Here is an 18,931-nt window from a genome sequence, read left to right as displayed (position 1 = left end):
TTTGTCAAAGATGAAATGACAGTGACCTCTGAAGAGCAGTGTGAAAGCAGTGTGTTGGTGCTTGAAAAGCTGTCGAGATGGTGCACTGATTTAACGCAGCAGCCAACGAAGCTGATCTATTTGTCCAAAGTACACTGATGATGAAGATGTTTTTTTATTTGTTTATTTATCTGTCAGAGATATCAGCTTTAAATGTAGGTTGACTTTTGCTGGGTTTTAGCTCGTACCTATTGGGCCACGAAGTGTGATCTCGTGACGTCACACAAACCGCCAACACAGACACGAGTGTGGCTGCTGCCTGAAGCTGGAGGCTTCACAGGTAGACTGAATTCTGCTCAGAATGCCAGCAGCAGGGTTAAAAGAGGTCTTCGTGGCATGATAACACACAAGGAGAAGGAAGAAGACTGAACCGAAGTTCTGAGCTAGTATGTGACAGAGCGGAGAAGATGGGGCAGATGCGACAGCAGGACTCCAGGTCAGCCCACTCTTAAGCCAAGCTTTATCTCTCCCCTTCCTTCCTCTCTTTCCCAGTCTTTGTTCGCAGCAGCATGCACTACGCATGCGCGAACAAGCCAGCTCAGCCCGTCGCAGACTCTTTCTCCAATGTGCGTTGTGAACGCTCTACGCGCGGTGGCTGACATGCGATGTGCGTCTCGTTTTGTCGTGCTGCACGTGCGTAAGCTACAGCGGCTGCGGACGCTAAGAAGCAGCAGATCTTTTCTTTTTTCTTTGCGGGAGTCATTCCTCCTTGCCATTGTGCTGATCATGCGGCGTAGCATATGCTATGACTGCAGCAGACGCTAAGAAGTTGCAACCATTTTTTTTTTTTTCTTTTGCAAGAGTTGTCCTTGCTTGTCGTGCTGAACATGCGGCGCAGTGTACGCCATGGCGGCTGCAGACGCTAAGGAGCGGCAGGCTTTTTCTTTTTTTTGCGGGAGTCGTCAATTCTTAAATTATGAATCAACAAAAGCCCACAGACAGCTGCGATCATGGTACTGACTTTTAGCATTGTTCGCTTCAAACGACATTTGCAGCTATCACGCTTTCCAATGATTTTGCGGCAGTGGACTCTGCCCGCCTCAAGTGCAGCATGATAACTCGAACCAGGCTTGTGCAATCAAGTCATCACGGGCACTCTGCCAAGTTCGCTCCCTGCCACTGCAGGAGCTAATATCAAAAGTGTAGTCAAAGATAAACACGCCATGACGTTATCGCTGCGCAGCATCTTGATGCGCTGCCAATAAATGAGCTGTGGATGCGACAGCCGAAGCGAAGGGACGCTTCACTGACTAATGCTTTTTTGCTCAATTCTCGGTGGCAAAAGTGGAGGGTGGGTTCATTAAGCGAGTGTGCTGATTATGCAAGTAAATATGGTATCAATTGTCATGGCCACGACAGATGTCAAGCCGATTTCTGTATATCGAATTATTGATATATCGAACTGTTTCGCGATCCCCTTTGAGTTTAATATATCTGGGTTCGACTGTATTCCTGTGTTAACTTTCCTGATGTTTTGCATTCTGTTTACTTCAAGGAATAAATTGGCCTTCCTATGTTCCCACCCTGTGGTCTCACTCTCACGACGGTCAGGGATGCCCACTCCCAGCTGGAGGATGGATGGCAACATCACAATACAAAATAAAAAATGAAGCAGCTCAGAAAATATGAGCACTGCTCTTCTTAAAAAATAAAGGTGCCAATCCAAACATACAGCCTTACTTGCTAGTGCTTGCTACGTGACAATTTTTGTGCACTGGTAAAATTTTCCATTTGACGTAGTGTCAAATAAAGCTGGTGAGGGCCAACAAGTCACTCATGCTTTTCTGGGTATCTCAGGAATGGTACGCTCCTTACTAAAGAACACGGGGTACCGAGTCCTACATGCCTGCTCTATTGCATTCAATGTACAGGTCACCAGACTCAAATCCCTATCTTTGAGTCAATGCGTCATGCATGTGAGCACAGGCTGTATCTGTGGTTGCCTCCAAGAGTTGAACTAGAGGGACAATGCCTAAAATTCCACAACATGCTTGACATGCATGCTCGGAAGCCAAAGGTCTTCTGAACTCGAAGAAGCACCTCAACTGATTCATGCCCCAACTTCATGAGCTAGCTAAGTTCCATTATGAAAGCAAACCCTCAGATTGAAATAAGACGGAATGGACTTCAATGGCTACTAGCATCCCTTGCTTGTGATTATGACACAGTTTTCAGTTGTGAGAGAAAATTACTGCCTGCCATAAGCTTTCAACCAAGATGTCCAAGCTTCAGAGATAAAACTTCGCCATTCTGGTTGCTCTTAAATGAATGCCTTGCCGAAACAGGTGAGGAAAACCTAGGGCAATAGCCTTGTGTGGAAAATCACAAACAAGAAATGCTAGGAGCCCCAAAGTTTGTTTGCATTCTGGCGAGAGAGAAGGAGAGAGAAGGTAATGAGCCATAGTTAGTTGCACACTAACACATCACGCCACATTAAATTTTGATTTGGCATTTGGCAATGACGGTACAAGGGCTACAGCTCTGAGTAGTTGGTTACAGCTGAAACCAACCATAATTCACCCCGTCAATTCTGGTAATCAGAGCAACATATTTTCATAACCCATCAGTCCAACTTCTCAAAAGAAACTCTAGCTCCTGTAAGATGTACCGTCTGTTGCAGAAGTTTGCAGCCCAACGCGCCGGGCGGAGTAGCAGTATCGCTCCCGAGAGGCGGCGCTGCGCCCGCCGGCGCTGCCTGGTGACGCAGCTATAAAGAGTGAGGAGGCTTGTTCTCTTCCCTTTATCTCGTGGTTGATATCGCACATCTTTGCTCTCAGCAGGGGGACGAGGGAAAGAGAACAAGCCTCCTCACTCTTTATAGCTGCGTCACAGGCAGCGCCGGCGGGCGCAGCGCCGCCCCTCGGGAAAGATACTGCTCCTCCGCCCGGCGCGTTGGGCTGCAAACTTCTGCAACAGACGGTACATGATGTGGATGCACAGAAAAAAATAATAATTTTAGTTGCACTGTACTAGCAAACTGCTTGAATCCCCTTTGTCAGCATCACTCAATCCACTGGTACCAATTTCATGCAAAATCTGTTCCTAAGCGTACATTTCCCGCAAACATATTGCCAGGCTCCTGAAGACATACACGTCCTGGTGGCTCACCGGACACGTAGAAGGCAAAGGGCCACCCTCCGGCCACCGAGAGTGCCGACAGGTGGCCGAACATGAGCGTGGCCACAACGACGCCCATGTACCGGCCACAGAAGAGCACGGCCACAAATGTTGACCGCTCCCGCCGGGGGGCCCATCGAGCCACCAGGGCCACTGAAGAAGGCATGCTCAGGCCCTGCACGGTAGAAGACGACAATCATGGGGCATGGAGAGACTACTGCACATAAACAGTGCTTGCATTTGCGAGCACGCAAAGGTTCAAAATAAAGAACAAAATGCATATATTGTCCCAGTTATCCATTTCCACATGCAAACCATGGCGATGTTAACACCTGTTGTGGATGCAGCTGATTTGTCAACAATCAATGCGGCTTTAGCAGCCAAGAAAAAGCCAAGATAGTAGTTTCAAAAAATACCAATTTTTTTTTAAGTAAAAGGTAAAAATACTGGAAGGAGCCATCCTCAGTGCGCCTCTGACAACCACATCACTGCGTTCACTGCAGTAGGCCAAGCAAGACAAGCAAGACGCCTTTAGGTGGACAGCTAACTTCTCCACAAACGCCTTCACTTTCTCTGTACCTAAATCCCACACAAAAAGTGCACTACTGCACATCTTTGGAACTGGTATACTTGGCTCATTTCTGTGAAATACAGCTGAAACACTGCCACAGCTCCGCAGATCTAGTCACGGAAAGACAAACTACAACCTGGGCAGTTCTTAAAGGACTATAGACACCAAACTTTGGTAGCATTTTTCTTCTTGTTAACGATGCTTAAGCCTTTCCTGTATATCGATTCGCACGCAGTTTTCACTTACAACTGCTAAATAATGTATAATTGAATTTTCGTTTCTTGCTAGTTTCAATTTCGATATCCAAGAGATGGCTGTGACGTCACAATCAAGTCTTGATGCGCGGCATGAAAAAACCCGATATAATCACTCATTCTTCACTTGTAATGATTCCTGTTAATGAGGCAGGCTGGCTTTATCATTGCAGTGAATTCAAATGATACAACAATGATTATATCGATGTATTTTCCTTCCTCGCGTGATCTACACTTGACTGTGACGTCATAGCCATAGCTTGGTTGTTGAAACTGAAATAGCTGAGAAAAGAAATTCGATTATAAATTATTCAGCAGTTGTAGGTGAATGTGACATGATGATCCATGTACCGTATGTCCTAGGTATCATTACAAATGATAAAACACGAACCTAAAAATTAGGTGTCTATGTCCTTTAACATGGATTCTGCATTTCATGTCCTCAGAGCCTCAAAGTTCATGCATACCTGTTTACAGCACACTGGTTCACTGTAATGCCAGTCTCTATTATAAGGAGATGTGAAAAATAATATAGTATGTCAACATGTTCGACATCTTAATTCCTTTCTTTTTTAGCCCCCATGTGTTCACCTGATCCATGATGAAAAACTCTAATGAAATGTGTAGAACACATTTAAATTATGATATGTCTTTTTACGCGTGCTTAGCAACAGTTATGAATGAATTACACGTCTTATGGTTTGGGTGCATCATGAATACTTTGAGCTTCATACAATAAGGCACCACCTTCTTATCGTCAAAATAAAGAGGAGTGAAAAGATTGGGACACCCTTGGTTGTGATGCCACATTTGTCTGACTAAAAGAAAAACCACATAAGGCAATAAACAAGGCAAACTAGTGCAAAAATTTTAAACTGGGCTGAGTTTCCCAGCTTCCAATTTTTCTGTAAATTTTTGTGCGATTGTTGCTTCAGTAGTTTGCAACATATAACGTTAAATTGATCTGTGTGTGAATTTTAACCCCTCAAGGGCTTTAATACTAAAAAATCCGTCCCAAAATTTCCTTATTTTTTTATGACGTGAAATGCTTTGATAACACGTTTAAAATAGGAAAATAAGTGCAAAAAAATATACAGCAGATATTAATGTTCTATTTACTATTCCTTGTTGCCTACAGTAATACACCATGCGTGGCTCCGTTTAGGTGTGATATAAAAAGAAGTAAATAAATGTCAGAGAAAGTGTAGAAAAAAGATAAGGCTTGAATAGTCACGCACACTTGTCCATTTCTTCATAGCTCACATCCAATTAGCTTAGATTTCGCTCAAATCATGGCACCATCGCGCGAGCTGGCCAACATCTCCTCGCTGCACTCTTTTGCTTCAGAGTGACTGTCAGTATAAACATCATCACTATCTTCTTCGCAGAATAAAACAAAACGTCTACATCCTTATAAGTTGCACTGTCATCATCTGATGGATAATGTTCATCCGCACTGGAATGCCGCACAGATGATGCCATGTTTGTCTAAAAGCGCGAGAAAGTGTGAGAAACACAGGACACACCTTGTGCCATCTCGTGTGCAAATTGAAAGGTTGATGATCAAGCTCCAAGAACTGAAAGCACAAAGCAACTCACATGCACGAGTCCCAGAAGTACACGGTGCACGACCAGGGGCGCCACACCCAGTGTCGCCACCCAAGGTGTGGCCGACGTGAGACCCGACGAGGCCAGCAGCCCCACGAGCAGTGTCCACTTGGCACTGAACCGTTCTGCCAGCCGCCCGCCCAGCACCTGTACAGTAAGTAGTATGCGACAATTGTCCCACTATTCACCTAGGCAAGCAGTGTTGTGAAATTCTAACCCCTAATTAAAAGAAAGTTAAATATACTTCACAATCGACGTGTCAGTTCAGTCAGGTTTCTCGGTGCACCTGCAATTTCACGCACAGTGCTGATAGTGAATAATGTTCTGAAGATGTCCCATCTTGAGAAGACCACGCAGCCATTCGGGTAAAACGTGCAGCATCTTGTGAGTAAACATTGCAATAAAAAATAATAGAAAGAAATGCACACTAAATATGCAGTGCCAACACCTGCAAGCTTTTGTGGTGGTGTTCAGCGAGTGGCGCTATTGACAGAGGCTGGCTGTGCACCCAGTTGTGTGGCAGAGGTACATGAGCCCAATCAGTCACTAGTTTTGTTTGGCCTAGATCCCTCTGTAGGCCGCTATAGCTAGACATTATTCACCCCACCACATACCAATAAGGAAGGTCTGAATGCACATAGGATAGACCAGCCCCCCAAGTCACCGGAGGATAAACCTCTGAACTGTTTTCCTTGTTAAGCAGCAATGAATTAAACAAAAATGATGACAATCCACTTTTTACAGATCGTCATATATGGGGCGAGGCAGACGGACAGTAAATAGAATGCAAAGCACATCAGCTCCTGTCAGCTATGAGAGGCCATTAATGAAGATTTCTAGAGACTGGGAGGAACATCAAAACCATCTCCAATAAGGGATTCTTAAAAAATAAGTAGAACTGTTAGGCACGTCCCACTCATTTTGTTGAAGCCTGAAGTGCAAAAAAGACAGGGATGTGAGAGACACAGGACACACACAAAGCGCTAAAACTGAGGAGACTCATTGCACGCTCATGCCACGACTATCGGGGAACGAGATTTCCTTTTCTGACAGAGAAACTGACGACGCCTCGATGCACGCAGCTACAAATCAAACATGCCTCGATTATTTCACATATGCATGAATGCCTGCTCCTTGCTCAACAGTGCACTCCTCGAACAATGGGTTGCGGGCAGCAGTCATGGCAGCGTTCAGACAAGCTGCCCTTCCTTGGTTGTGCCACACTGCACTTATGTTCTGCCAGTCTGCCCTATGCATACCCGGCTACAAGTTCAAGAAATACAGTATACCAGCCCTTGTGTGCACTCCAAAAATTTACTTCTAGGCCTCATAATGCATCCTTTTGGGCCGCTTGAAAATGGGTTCTTGATTCCACACAATGCTGACAACTTGTCTAGGGCGGAGAAGACCAGCCTCACATTTACCTTCTTGGCCACCCTCTTGAGCCTGTGTGAAACTCCCTGCGTATACAGAATCACCAGCGTCTTCCTACTATCTGTGGGTTGCCTCGAACAGATTCTTTGACACTTCTTCACCAAGCCTTTTGCCACCAAACTGAGGACATCTTTGGGATAGCTTGCCTCACAAAGGCGGATGGCCTGATCGCTAAGGTTGGTGGGCATCAAGAAGGGACAAAATTTTTTCATGCTATTGGTAAAGCCCATGTTGACTATTATCTTTTTGACAAGCATTATGTGGGATGATGAATAAGGCAAGAGTAGTTTGTTAGCCCTGTGGTGGTAGTGCCAGCTCACTTAGCCGAGTTTCGGCATGCTGGGCTTATTGTGGTAGGACACATCCAGTCCCTCAAATATGAAAGTGTCCCTTTCACTCTCTGTTGCACATCTGGACAAACGCCTGACAAAAGACAGCAGTTGTGTGGCATTTTTCTTGGATTCAAAGGCATAGTTTTGGGCCAGGCGCAGCATCTGTTGCACATTGTTTGGGTGAATGTCCTCGTTGATAATCCGGATCTCTCACCAATCCTCCTCTGGCTTTCGAGGAAGGTTGACCTTTAGGGTGACCAACATGCCTTGGCACTAAAATTCTGTTGCCCGACCAGCCAATGTGAGGGACTCCCGCAGTGCCCTAGAAGCTTGGGCAGGCACATACAAAACAAACAACCTTACTCGCATAATGTCTTTGTACCACCGTGCTTGGTGGTGCCATTTGGTTTTCAGGATTTTGCACACCCTAATGCCATGCCCCAATGATGGCGCAAGGCCACCAAACACACGCTGCACATTCTCGGGCAATACCTTCGTACGTACACAGAAAGCATTCTTGCTCGACACCTGGCACATGCGATGAGTGAAACTATGAATGACAGACCAGCTGAAGGACAATCTTTCCCATGTCCCTGTCTTTTTTTATGCTTCAGGCTTTGCCAAAATGAGTAAACTCTGCCAATTCGCCTAAGAAGCAGCCCAGCCCATCTCACTATTCTTCCATACTGTGGTTTCCAACCAACCCTTATGACATTGATTCGGTTCCCTGTTCCCTTTTCTGATGTCCAAGTGTGGAGCTCTCTACCTACCTGCATTTATGCTGTTTTAGCCCCTCCCTCTCTCTCTCTCTCAGGAAACAAATTCCTGTCCTTGACAGATAAGCGAAACATCCCAAAAACAGCTACTCACGAGCTACCTTATCATTGTTTTCCTAGAGACAGCCACTCAAGCTTACCTGGGGTGTGATTACACCGTAGAAGTACGCTCCTAGGATAACCCCTTGCACGGAAGGTGACCATGAGAATACGAGCGCCCCAGCATCCTCGTTGTTCTTATCTTCTGAGGGCGAGGGAGGCACAGTAGTTGTAATGAGGCCAAAAACCTGAACAAATAAGAAAGATCTACTTAATAACAACTGCACACCCTAAATCTGTCCTTCACTCGTTAGGCTCGCTGCATGCACATACACTGTGCATTTCGGAAACATCCAATTTCTCACATAAAGTAAGCAATCGTATATATAGTATTGCATTATATCCCTGCACACCAGTATCTCACAATATTTAACCTTGGTTGTAATTTACTGGGTTGTAATTGGCAAGGCCAATAACACCTGTTAACATACCATTCTAACAGCCAACTGCTTTGATTGCAAACGTGAAAGCTTGTAAATTTATTACTTGAAAATTATCAGAATCACACGCTATTTACAATTAAAGAGCAAAGAATTCCACCTGGTAAAAGTGTTTGCATTGACAGTTAAAAAACGAAGTGCATAATATCACGGGTAAACATAATGTCCTGCCAGCATGGCAGGTGAATGAAAAAATGAAGGCCGCAGTCATTAATCACGCTGTATGACAATTTTTCGGCTGTTGATGTCAAGTAGCCGAAACGCTCAGTGCAGCGCCGTTATGTGCAATGGCAAGTACTGATCATATTAAGTTAAGCCATCATTTCAGTGAGAGCAAAAAGCTCCGATGCCACAGAAGAAACAAAACTAGCTGCAAATGCACACAGCCTTCTAAGTAGTGAACACAGTGTGGCGAGCAGTAGATGTGGCAACACTTGTGAGTTAACAAGGCTTCAAGAAATAAAGTGTAGCAGTAGAGCTGCTCCTCCACGGTTAAAGGCATGATAGGCATAACAGTTTCGTTTATAGTTGTGAAGTATGGGACATGTCATAAAGGACTAAATAAACTCAGTGGGCACCACCTAGCAATGCACTATTCCTCCAATCACACAATATTATTTACGACATTGCAAAGGCGTGACTTATCATTGGTGAAACTAATACTTGTAAGAAGGATCAGCAATATGTGAATGTTTGAAACAAGTCAGGTTTGGTTTGGTTTAATTTATAGGGTTTAACGTTCCAAAGCGACTCAGGCTATGAGAGACGCTGCAGTAGAGGGATTCAGAAATTTCAACCACCTGGGGTCCTTTAAGCTGCCCTGACATCGTTTTGCACCTCCATCAAAAAGCGGCCACCGCGACCAGAATTCGATCCCACATACTTGGGCACAACAGTTGAGCGCCCTCACCACTGCACCACCGCAGCGGGGCAATTTGGCTTATGGCGTTTAACATCCCAAACCAGCATGGCTATAAGGGACGCCATAGTGAAAAGCTTCAGATTAATTTCAACTGCCTTCGGTTCGTTAACATCCAGTGACATCGCAGTGGATGTTAAACTAACACTACACAGTTTAACACCACATAGTGGTGTTAAACTACAACGCACACAGGAAACTTGCATTCTTCCTTCATTAAAACGCGGCAGCTGCGGATGAGCTCAAACCCTAGTCCAAGGGCTCGGCAGCAGAGTGCCCTAACCACTGTGCCATAGCAGCAGAGAATGTTTGAGGTAGAAACGATCATCAGAAAGCGTACACATAAGATCTATTGATCTTTGATAGCTGCAGAATGAAGCATCACATCAAAATCTTGCCACTATAAGCAGAGTGGCCAACACAAAGTGGCCAACACAGCAATGTGTGAGGCCATGTGGCAAGACCAGCAGGCTGCTTCCGCCACATGAGACAAAATAGCTTGGGATGTGCAAATATTCTGCATTTTCAAATATCAAATTGCAGAGCCTCTAACCCTTTTCGCTGAGCAGATCAAAGTGTGCATGTTCAAAATTGTTCACAAACACCAAATATCTCGTTAATTTTTCAAATATATTTTGAATAATGCACTCTATAGCTTTTATCTGAAAAAAAAAAAAAAAGGGCCCACTCCAAAGCTTCATAATACGCTGAAGCCCAGTCATTCTGTGCGGGACAGATGCAGTCCACACGTGTGGCAGCAAGTCATAATATGCTGAAGTATTATGATCTGCCATGATCATAATGAATAACACATGCACAAGTAGTATTATGAACAGGTCATAATGCTCATGCATGGGCATTATAATTATAAACAGCGCGAACACGAAGACAAGGGACAAGAAACAAGAAAGCCGCAGTACATGCGCTGACTCACAACTAAGCCCAAGCCGATTAACTTAGGCTTAGTTGTGAGTCAGCGCATGTACTGTGGCTTTCTTGTTTCTTGTCCCTTGTCTTCGTGTTCGCGCTGTTTATATTAATAATGAATAAGTACCAACTCGCCCAACAAAGTATCTTGGTGATCATGCATGGGCACCAAGATTGGGCAAAGAAGCAGGGCTCGATGAGGCTTAACAAATCCTGGCTTGATGCCCAATTCGATCCCACGTCTTTTTCATCGACTCAGATGCGGTGATAGTTTATTTGCCATCATCATCAGTACCAAAAATGCATTTATTCCATACATATATAACTTGAAAGTCACTGAGTTCACACCCTGGCTCACACCACTGTGTAAAGGCCAGCGTACTGAGTGTTGACAGCTATAGCCGAAACTTCATAACTGAAGGCAATGTACTACCACACAACTAGTAGTGCTAAAATCACTGGTTGCATATTCGCTGAGAGATCGACCTATAGGTGGCGACAGTGGCGTGGCAGACGACGGGCCGCGTGCGCGGCCAACGCGGCTTTGTTGTGTGCTGCGGTCGGACGTAAAAAAAGGCATCGCAAAGTACGCCAGATCGCCATGGTGCGGTATTGTTCGGTACCACAGTGTTCTACATAATGTACTGAACCAGACATAAGCTTTCATTATTATCCAGAGGATCAGGCGCTTCCCAAACAATGGATGGTAAAGCTTAAAAATGGAAAGGCTCCTTCCAGGTACGCAATAGTGTGCAGCAAACATTTCACTGAAGAGGACTTCAAGCTTCTAAAACCGAATACCAAAGGTGAGTGTTTTGCGATTGCCCATCGTTTTTATTTGTGCGGGAATGATTTATTACCGTGGAGGTGTACAAGGCACCTAGTGTCGACCTGTGTTTCAGTCACGACGCAAGTCTGTCTTCGTGCCACATGACGCTGTCACGCTGTTTACACTATCGTACCTGATGACTTGTGCGCCTTAACGAAGAATGGGCTCATGTTTTTCTCTTATTTTTTGCATTGTTTTGTTGTGTGCCGTCATATTATGGTCTTTACGCCTCCTATGCGCCTGAAGCTGCTGTGCACTTTGTCCATGAGGCGACGCTGTTGCTATTTGGATTCCTGTAGCAGACACGACTTCGTCGGCGCTGTCATCAACTTGGTATTGATTTTATAAAACGCTTCGTATAATGAAGGGTTTACGGAACACCTAAAAGCAATGATCATGTTCATTTCTGCAGTGGATTTGGCCTTCGTAATACGTGACGAGTTCGATCCAGGCCGCGGCTGCCGTATTTCGATTGAGGCGAAAATACAGAAACGCTCATGTGCTGCACAATATCAGGGCACTTAAAGAGCTTTGGGTGGCCTAAACTGAGTTGTGCAATATTTATTAACTGATGCTGGCACGAAGTCTTATTCTCGGAAGGGGGGTAAGTACGATGAGATCGTATTTGTAAGTCAATTGCTGCCTCGCATGCAAACTCCCAGAGGAGCAGCATCTTGTGCCCGAAGCCCTACATGTATCTCGTAGCTCGTGTGTCGCTTCAGCATGTTAAAACCTACAGTTTATTTAATACAGTTAGGTCGCATCTTGTGACAGGCTTTGGAGTTCAACCCAAATCATGTCGGGATGCTTATTCTTGTTATGAAGTGTACCGGCGAAGAATATTGAAGAAGAATGCTGTGCCTTCCCAGGCGATTCGACGCCCCAAAATTGCCTCGCAAGCCACCAGGTATAAGTTTGATTCTAAATGCTGCTAAACTACTTTATCTCTCTCAATATTAATCAATTTTTACAGCGAGCAGAACGGTTCACCAAAATCAGCTGGAACTACAGGAATATATGATGAACAGAGGTGTAGGTAAGCAAGATCACATCATGAAAGCAAGATCACATCATACTACCACAGTACTCTTTCCTTCACGACATTCACTTTGGGTAATCTTGATTTACTTAAGAATGCGGCCACTGTTATGTGAAATGTACTCGCACTGTGCAGGTAGTTCTGGTGTGAATGATGGCCACTTTGTCGAAGCTTCCGAGGTGACAGCAGACCAAGGCATACTGCAATGTTAACTGAAATAATCTATCTAGCAGATTAAGGATGCATGCAATTATTATTTGAAGACGTATTTAAGAAAAGGAAAGCCACAACTTACGGGGCAAGGAAGAACACGACACCAGTCTTTTGTGCCATCAAATTCTTTGCCATCCTGTGTTGATGTATGAACTTGCCCAAATTAAATGCCCTAACGCAGGTAGCGCATCAGTTTTGTGCAGTGTGTGAAACTGCTAACTCTGTGAATGGCTTTTGTTTTGAAGTATGTCACTGAAAAGAACTTTTAAGGGGAATTCAAAACAAGAGAAACTTCGATATGTTGAATGATTGAATAGTCACTAACCAAATTCTGGTCGCTGCAGGCAACATATGTGCTGGTGAAGGCTGTTCCAATACTAACAGTGTGGAGGCAGTTATTGAAGGTATGTTTTTAATATAATTTGTAGGCCTTGAACAAGTAGACTGACATCGGCATGCAGATCATCAACTTGCATGACAAGCTGTTATGCCATTGATATATTTGTTACTTTTTGCTGCATGCAGTTGTGCAGTTGAAAGTGCTTTGTAATAAAATTTTGGTCTTCGTACAGTCGATGTGTGCTTTCGTGAAGGACCCTTGGATGACACCTTTGAAGAGGCGGTGATTGAAGGTATGTTTTAAGTAATCAAATTTGAGCTGTTAGGTTCACTAAGGCTCTTGGATGAATATTCATAAGTCATATTTCAACTTACATGTTATTAACAGGCATGTTTGAAATAATTTTCATCCTTAGGAAGTGGTTTATCTTGGCGTTTTATTATTAAAAGCTGCTTTAACAGAGTTAAGAAAACAACTGCTGGTTTGGTTGAGAGACAGAAAGTCATTCAGCTGGGTGTTGTTTTCGTGGCAAATATTCACTAAAGAACTTTTTTGGAAATTTTTGGGCCTCTTTTTGCTACAAGCTGTACTAGATGTCAGATAGTCTACGAGGTAAATATCCAAATGTCACAGTCATTAAAATATTATGTTGCTGCTATTTTGATTGTTTTATTACCTGTTACGTGCCTCACTAGGTTACTTATCCTTATATGTTACTTTTTTTAAAACAGAACGGCCATTTCTAAATCAAATGCATTTTGACCTAAATAAGGTCATTTTTCATGATGTTTCATGCTTCTTGTAAGCATTCTACAGTTTTTCTGTAGGCATTCTGCAGTGAGAGCACAATAGAGCATGACATATTCCCAATTAATGCTTTACTTAGTTTGCTAGAACTGTTGTTTTGAGAGATGGTGCACTAGTGCTTAAACATTCTTGTTGGCTGACATGATGGTGGTAGCATCCGGAGCTCTATTATACCTGAAAGTACCGAGTGCCTTTATTGTGACAATGTTAAATATATTAGAAGTCTTTCTTTACAGTGCCTCCAGGTAGCATTTTACAACAGTTTGCCTCAGTGGTATGCATGCAGGCTGGAAGAGTTAGAGATGCCTGTGTACAGGCCACTCCACCTTTTGAACGTGGTCGACAGAAGCCCCTGCTATCATTCGAGCTCATACAGGATGCAGAGAAAATTCGTACATTGACAGGGCTAGGCTGCAGGCAGCTCTTGAGGAATATTATTGCTGAATTCTCAGCTCTCCGCAAGCTCTGCATACCAAGAGGGTTTGCACTGAGTGACGAGGACACAGTGTTGATGGTGTTTACCAAGTTGTATCACAATGTCAACTTTAGCTTCCTGTCTGTTTTGTTTTCCATCCACAGAACAACTGTTGCAGGTATTATAAGAAATGCCGTGTGTATCCTTTCACGAGCACTCACTGAAGCAGTCTTTTTTCCTTTAAAAGAATCAATAATAGAAAATCTCACAGTCTATTTAAAGCAGTACAAGAACACTAGAGTCATTCTTGACTGCACAGAAGTGCCCATTGAAAGACCTGGCGACCTTACTTCTCGTGCTATTGATGTATAGCCATCACAAAAAGAGCTACACGCTGAAAATTCTTGTAGGGTGTGCTCCTAGTGGCTTGAAAAGCATTGTTGGCCATGCATATGGAGGCCGCAGCTCTGATACCCAGCTGACTGCTCGTTCCGATGTTTTGAACATGTGCATGCCATACATAGATCATGTGATGGTCAACAAGGTATTCTTGATTGAAAATCTTTGCAATAAGGCAAAGGTGACAATGGACAGGCCTCCTTTCTTAAAACAGAGGAAGCAGTTGGAAGAATGTGAGGCTCATCGCAATCAAGCAATAGCTCGAGCTCGTGTACATGTAGAAAGAGTAATTCAGCGTTTAAAAGCGTTCAAAATATTGCAAAAGTTTCCTCTCCAGCTTCTCCCAGTATTCGGTGAGATTGTTCTTTTGCTTGCGGCAGTTGCAAATTTGTCGAGGCCTATCCTGAGTGCGCAGAAATTCTTGCCAAATTCTGCTTAAGATGAGGTGATGAGTATTGTATTTGCTGCAGGACATAGAGAGCATTTCATAGGCACTCTTATATTATGAACAGCACTTTTATGGTGTCTCTCAAATGTAATGTAGTCATGTCTCATTAATATTGGCAGTTTGGTAACCAAGCAAAACTTCCCGTGAAGCAAGTCGTCCATAATAATGAATTGTGAAGGAAAAATGTTCTTTAAAAAATATGTTTTGATTAGTCAGGTTGTGTGCATAAGGGTGGTCAGCAAATTTGAAGTTAGCTGGTTTTTGAAGCTACAAGCAAATTACCCCGTACAACCGATATGACTGAAGTAATGCGGAGTAACTTCATGTGTCTAGTGGCCTATCATAGCTTTATGGCGTATTGCGGTAAATGAAAATTTCTGCAAGCATTCACATACATGATATCGACACACAGTCGCAGCTGAAGGAGACTCAATTTGGCTTCCTAGATTAAATGAAAACTTCTACAACAACTGTTCACGTACATGATATCGGCACACGGTTTCGGCTGAAGGAGACTGAATTTGGCTTCCTAGATTGAACAATCTTCAGAAAGTTTTCTTCCCAGCTATCCCTGTATAAAAATTGTTAAGGTGGATTGGCTGATTGAGCCACTTCACACTCTAAAGCATGACATCACAAAAAAAAGAGCACTAATCACTTATTCATTTTCACATTTACAGTTACATTCTTAAACAGGCCTATACTCAAAATTCAGATAATTCAACATCCATTAAAGGAACAAAAATGCATGGGCCCCAATTGTCATTGTGCATTTCTCTCTTCTCCATTGTTTGTTCAAGTTTACATATTAATGAGGCATAAAAACATTGAAAAGGTCTTGCCTTCAGAATAACTGTCTATAATTCAAGTTGTTCAAAATGACAGGGCCCATATTAATGAGGCATGACTTGTGTCTTGTTGCTACTGACTTGTAATACAAACTACAAGGACGATGAAAAGGACTGAAATCAGATTGAGCTATGATAAAGGAAATGATTAGGGTAATGCTAAAAAGATGACAGCCTGGAAGAGAAAGTATCTAAGAGGATAAATGATAGTCTGTTACGAGAAAACAGTACTTAAGGAACGGGCAGCATAGGTAAACAGATGCAATCATGAAATAAGCCATCATAACGTAGCAGCAACTAGCACAACAGGGCTAATTAAAGGCTAGTTGCAGTGGTTCTTGTCATGGAGTGGACATCACTAAGATGATTAGATTTCTGATCCATATATGTATTCTATATATATATATATATATATATATATTACCTTATGTCTCCAAAGCACCTTTGACAATAAAATGTGACACACTGTTGCAAAACTATGTGACAGTAAGAGATGCAGACGTGCAAAAATCACGTGATTTTTCTGTGGTGGAAGGCTGACATCTGCCATGTTTATTACAACACAATAGCATCAATAAAGCATGTTGCCAAGCTAGTTGGTCCAACATATTTTAAAAACTGGGAAAAGATTCTGGCACAAAAAATTACCACAATAGCATCTATCTGCACTTAAGAGCATTGAATAGGTAGTCCTTGTAAATTACATAGACAGCCCTATGGCAATTCTCAAAGTACTCGTGATCAAATTTTACGGAACACAGTTTCCACATTTCTGGGGATTGGTAAATAAAAAAATTGCATCTCGGAAAACCAAGAATACCCATTTGCACTTGTATTTGGGTCATATATGTTGGTTTGGGGTTATCTTTGCTGAAGGAATGGGCCACCTTTTACGGACATTTGATCTCTAAAAGTGCTTCTTTTGCAAAGCAGCACAAACAATCAAACTTAATTATACCATCTGGAGAGCACCCCATCACAGGAAAGTTTTTCATGATGACGAATCCAGTCTGTTTAACAGATACACTGTGCCCGTCAGCTGCCATCAGTGCAATGTACATTTTCCTTGTCTCATTTTCTTTCTCTGTGCCTTCCTTCATAGCTTTACTCTGAAGATTACTTTGTAGGAGTACTGCCTTGTACAAGCCATCCAGATTGTGGGGCAATGGCTCGGAATCGAGTTTTCTGGCCTTCGTTATAAATGAATGGCAAACAGTACTGGTAGCAATACCTTTGCGATAGCTGTGCCATTCTGCATTGGCTGATTGTTGTGAAGTGCGCTGCTCTATAACACTTATCACATTTTCATTAAAACATTCGCATGCTTCTGTAATAAAAGAGTCGAAGTCTGCTGCTTGCGTCCTTTTCATCATTTCAAACAAGTTCAAGGGCTTCGGTATCAGCACTTGTTGAGCCTCTCTTGTACTGTCCTGATGGGGAATGCTGATGCCTGCAGAAGAACAGAGCCATTTTCACTGACCTATTATCTGAGAGTATAAATATCTCAACAATGCCATGAAATCATTTACATTTCAAACCTAATGAGAGTTGTGCAATGGCCACTGCATTAGCCAATGATTTGCATTTGTAGAGCTCTCTTGAATAAAGGCTTTTTTTTTTTAATGATACAATCCGAAATTTTCTGAGGTGGCCCTTACTTTGTGCTCTGTATGTATCGGCTCAAGTTATTGTACCGCCAAAGGTATAATAAAACAAACCTTTATAATTCATTGCCTGAGTATTTATTGACTTTTGAAACCTGAGTGAATATCACATGAATTTGATAACCTGCATGCACACATTTCAAAACTCATAATAAAAAGAAAAGGTGAACATGCGAATTAGTTGAGTAGGCATGAAAATAACACCGTTGCTTTAACACTTCTTTTCTTTCCTGTGTATCTGCAGCACATGACTTCAGTCATACAAAATTTTGTGCTGACTTCAATAGCTCTTGCTTGTAATATAATATTTTTTTTTGGCAGTAGCTACTGCTTTGCTTTTACTTGGCTTTAGCATAGTACTGTTTCTTTCCTTTGTAATTTGAAAAGCAGATGCATCTCATATTTCATGTCTCTGAGTTTAGAAATAAAGTTATGCCCATTAGCCTACCTGATCTTGCTTTTTTGATGATATGCATTTCTGCAGTGCAAACATACGGGAGGTCACTGATGAGTCTTTTGAGTGCACCATCCTGAGGTAAAGGGACCTGTGGTTTCTGGAACTAGATAAGAGGCTTTATTGAGCACTGGAAACAAAGTGCAAAATATGAGACTTTTACACTGCAAGACTACATTAAATGAGGATGAATTATAATGAAAAAATGCAGTTATTATCAAAGTACTGTAATCACAAATGGAGAGAAAAAAGAAACACACGTGCATTACACCAGAAAGATATGCTTAAACTGAATGGCTAACAATACACACCACAGGACAGCAAGGGAGGTCAATGGAGCGTGTTGGTGCATATATCATCTTGACTGTATATTTGGCATTCTGTCCCCATGACTGTGGCAGATCAGTTGATGAAGGCAGGGGCAGTCGCTTCGTCCTGTTAATGTGCATAAGTACAGCAATGCAGTGCTTGCACCTATGTGATGCACTGAAAAAAAAAAAATTGCACCTTATGCATGGTAAAGTTGTGCAAATCATGCATATGTCACTACTATTAAAACTGCTACAGTTTTATGGAGTCACCTTTTGTTTCAGTGAAAATGTTAGCATGCCATATAATTATGAGCACATAAAACATAAGTGTACAAGCATTTATGCAAAATGGTTGCTAGGTTATATTTTTATGAGCTAAGCTTTAATTTAAAGGTTGACTTTAAAATTGCAGTTTCTTTTTTTTTTTTACTCAATGCTGCAAACATAACCTTATTGAGCTCGATGGCCCACCGTGTTTTATCTGTATTTTCGAGAACCAAGTCTTACCGTACTTTGAATGTCATATGTTTATTTCTAAGGTTGCCCAAAACTCGTGCCTTGAATAACTTGCGAGTACATATGGGCAGCGGTTCCATGCCGCTGGCCACAACGCGGAGTAACGAGAAAGCAGGAAAGAAAATATATGGC

At 42.7% G+C, this 18,931-nt stretch overlaps 1 protein-coding gene and 1 pseudogene across 5 annotated transcripts in view; one reads left to right on the top strand and one right to left on the bottom strand.

The window, feature by feature from the left end:
* Window positions 1-18,931, bottom strand: part of LOC146192195 (sodium-dependent phosphate transport protein 3-like) — a 91,265-nt gene that overhangs the window by 50,106 nt on the left and 22,228 nt on the right. For all 5 annotated transcript variants that reach the window (XM_084602373.1, XM_084602372.1, XM_084602375.1 and 2 more), the window contains exons 4-6: window positions 8,272-8,418; window positions 5,581-5,736; window positions 3,148-3,331 (exon numbers count right to left, since the gene is read on the bottom strand). In XM_084602373.1, coding sequence (XP_084458499.1) covers window positions 3,148-3,331; window positions 5,581-5,736; window positions 8,272-8,418 — 487 coding nt within the window. The remainder of the gene's footprint in view (window positions 1-3,147; window positions 3,332-5,580; window positions 5,737-8,271; window positions 8,419-18,931) is intronic.
* On the top strand, window positions 14,018-14,999 carry LOC146192196 (uncharacterized; annotated as a pseudogene).

This window comes from Amblyomma maculatum, chromosome 4 (genome assembly GCF_055883805.1).
Source record: "Amblyomma maculatum isolate TAMU_Amacu chromosome 4, ASM5588380v1, whole genome shotgun sequence".
Lineage (NCBI taxonomy): Eukaryota > Metazoa > Arthropoda > Arachnida > Ixodida > Ixodidae > Amblyomma > Amblyomma maculatum.
This window is presented reverse-complemented; position numbering and strand designations above follow the sequence as displayed.